Source organism: Vitis riparia, chromosome 18 (genome assembly GCF_004353265.1).
Source record: "Vitis riparia cultivar Riparia Gloire de Montpellier isolate 1030 chromosome 18, EGFV_Vit.rip_1.0, whole genome shotgun sequence".
Taxonomy (NCBI): domain Eukaryota; kingdom Viridiplantae; phylum Streptophyta; class Magnoliopsida; order Vitales; family Vitaceae; genus Vitis; species Vitis riparia.
Window position 1 is genome coordinate 36,017,949 of NC_048448.1, and position 2,638 is coordinate 36,020,586.

General features: G+C 33.5%; 1 protein-coding gene across 3 annotated transcripts; it reads right to left on the bottom strand.

The window, feature by feature from the left end:
* Positions 1-420: 420 nt before the first annotated feature.
* On the bottom strand, positions 421-2,426 carry LOC117906087 (non-functional pseudokinase ZED1-like). 3 transcript variants are annotated; one of them, XM_034819031.1, is made up of 3 exons: positions 2,198-2,426; positions 894-1,916; positions 421-604 (listed from the first exon to the last, which is right to left on the bottom strand). In XM_034819031.1, the coding sequence occupies exons 2-3, from the start codon at positions 1,886-1,888 to the stop codon at positions 550-552; spliced, it is 1,050 nt and encodes a 349-aa protein (XP_034674922.1). In that variant the 5' UTR covers positions 1,889-1,916; positions 2,198-2,426; the 3' UTR covers positions 421-549. The 3 variants fall into 3 exon arrangements, with proteins under 3 accessions (XP_034674922.1, XP_034674925.1, XP_034674924.1); XM_034819034.1 differs by having other exon boundaries at positions 421-658; XM_034819033.1 differs by having other exon boundaries at positions 894-2,070.
* Between the last annotated feature and the right edge of the window lie 212 nt (positions 2,427-2,638).

The following is a 2,638-nucleotide window of genomic DNA, read 5'->3' on the forward strand; positions in this document are numbered from 1 at the left end:
TAGGTTGTCATTATTCGATGTTTCTATACACACTTACTTTTATCTTGTTTATAATTTATAAAATCCAAAACGAAGTCTAGATTTGTTTTATACATAGAGAGGCCATGTTTGGTTCCCAAAAATTTCGGGTGAAAATATAAAAAAAAATAAAATAAAGATGAAAAAGTATAAAAAAGGAAAAAAAATACGAAGAAAAATAAAAGAAAAAAAATTTAAAATCAATAAACTACATTTATGTGTTACTTCAAATTTATTCTAATTAGTTTTTCACCTTTATGTAAAGATTAACCAACATAAAATCACATAAATTTATAATTAATTTTAATTATGTTTGATTTTTCATATTTTTTATAATTAAATCAAATATAAGAAAATTTTCTTTTCTTTCCTTAGTAGTTTTCAACAACCAAACATACCTGATAAATAAAAAGATGTAAATTACTGTGAACTGGTGAAAAGGAAATCAAGGGACAAACTTTTGAATTCTCCCAACTTCTTTTGCAGCATTCACTATGGTTGGTCTCTCGTCCATATCTTTCATACTACATCTCATACCAAGGTCAAATATGGCTTGAAATTGTAGCTCTTCATGTATCCCTCTTGGCTGAGCTAGAATTATCGGATCCACAATGCCATTGATGTCGTAGGTTTTACAAAGCTTCAAATATAAAAAATAAAAATAAAAACTTCAATGCTTAATCACTTATCATGACTCATGACTCATTATGTATTTAAAGTGCGTTTGATAATAACTTTAAAAAATATTTTTAATTTTTTTAATATTTAAATTTTTTTATTTTTTAAGTATTAAAAATATTAAAAACACTTCTCCAAATCATTATTAAACACACTCTTGATTTATTGCAAAAGAAAGTTTATATGGCAAACCGTACCGTTGAATTCGTCTAATTTCTTTTGCAGCATCCACAATTGTTGGCCTATCTTCTGCAAATTCCTCAGTGCATTTGAGAGCAAGTTGGCATACTGCTTCGAATTGCTGCTGCTCATGGACTCCCCCTCCCTCAACCAGACTACTTGGATCCAAGATGTCATGAATGCCATAAGTTTCTATGTGATCTTCACCATGTTTCCTCATACTAACTCCCTTCCTCTTCGCAATAAAGGAAGCCCTTCGCCTAGTTAGAAGTTCCAATATAAGTGTACCAAAACTAAAAACATCAGTCTTTTCTGTGTACTCCCAAGAAAAAAGCTCAGGTGCCAAGTACCCCAGAGTCCCACGTGGAACATCTTTCACACGCGTTTCACCTTCTGGAAGGGCAATAGAAAGTTCGAAATTGGATAGTTTGGGAGTAGAACCATTGTCCAAAAAGAAATGATGAGGTTTTATATCCCTATGAATGATGGGCCTAGGAAAAGCAGTATGAAGATATGCAATTACACTAGCAATCTCGTATGCAATCTTAAGCCTACTCTTCAATGGGAAAGGCTCATTGCAGTCAAATATTTTCTCTGCAAGGGGTTCACAAGATGAGAATTCATAAACCAGAATAGGTACTCGTGTCTCTAAGCAACATCCTAGTAGCTTCAAGACATTCTTGTGGCTGCTCATTTGTGTTGCAACAGCAATTTCATTTGTGACAATTTGAGGATTTTCTGCAAAACTACTGCGAAAAATTTTCCTAATACGAATGACTCGACCTTCCAAAGAACCTTTGTACCATTTGTAAAAACTGCTCACATCATCATTGAAGATTAAATTTCCATTGAAATTGTCTGTTGCTCTTTGAATTTCTTGGATAGAGAAATTACGAATTGGATTGGAATACCTCCCACCAAAATAGGAAATTCGCTTCTCTAATAATAGGCCTCCATTCTTCAACATGCATTCCTCTCTCTCCTTCTTTTCTTCCTTTTTCCCTTTACCCATTCTCAATATTGATTCTCGTTCTTCTTATCTGTCCACAAACATTAACCCAATAATCAACTAACTGTCACCAAGGGAGTTTCCCCTTGAATATGACATTGAAACAGCTAGACTATTGGAAATATGAATTTCCAAAGTGAAAGGAACATAGGAAATTCAAATCAAGGGAAAAGGAGAGAGGATTCCTAGAAGAAGAAGGAAAATCAGGCAAAAGGATCCAACAAAAAGAAATCAAACCAAAACAATTAACTGATGAAAGAAACTTCGTACACATCTAAGCTAGTTGGGAAATTTCTCTGTGAAGACACATACCTTTCAGGTGAGGCTGAGGTTGAAGTGACCAGAACAAATCACTGCTATAGATTTGTGAGATGATCCTGAGCACAGAACATTTGTTGATGTATATAGATACTTGTGAGATTCAAATTAAAGAGATCCTATAAAAACTCAGTGGTCTAGATTTATGGAATTCGTTGGGTTGACTCAAGGGCTAATATTTATGGGTAGGTTTCAGTAGAAACTGACTGAAGGCGTGCTTCAGAGCCCACAGTGTCTTCTGGAAGATCTGCCACCTCATAATTTTTCTCTTTTATATGGGTCTTTAAATATAGGGGTTTTCTGGCCAATCAAAAAATGACAACTCAAAAGGGGCTATCTATCCATATAGCTTCATTTCTTTCATTTCCTTTTACATAATCCTTTGTTTTTTTTTTGTTGTTATATTGATTTTATCCATGTATATGCATCCTTCAT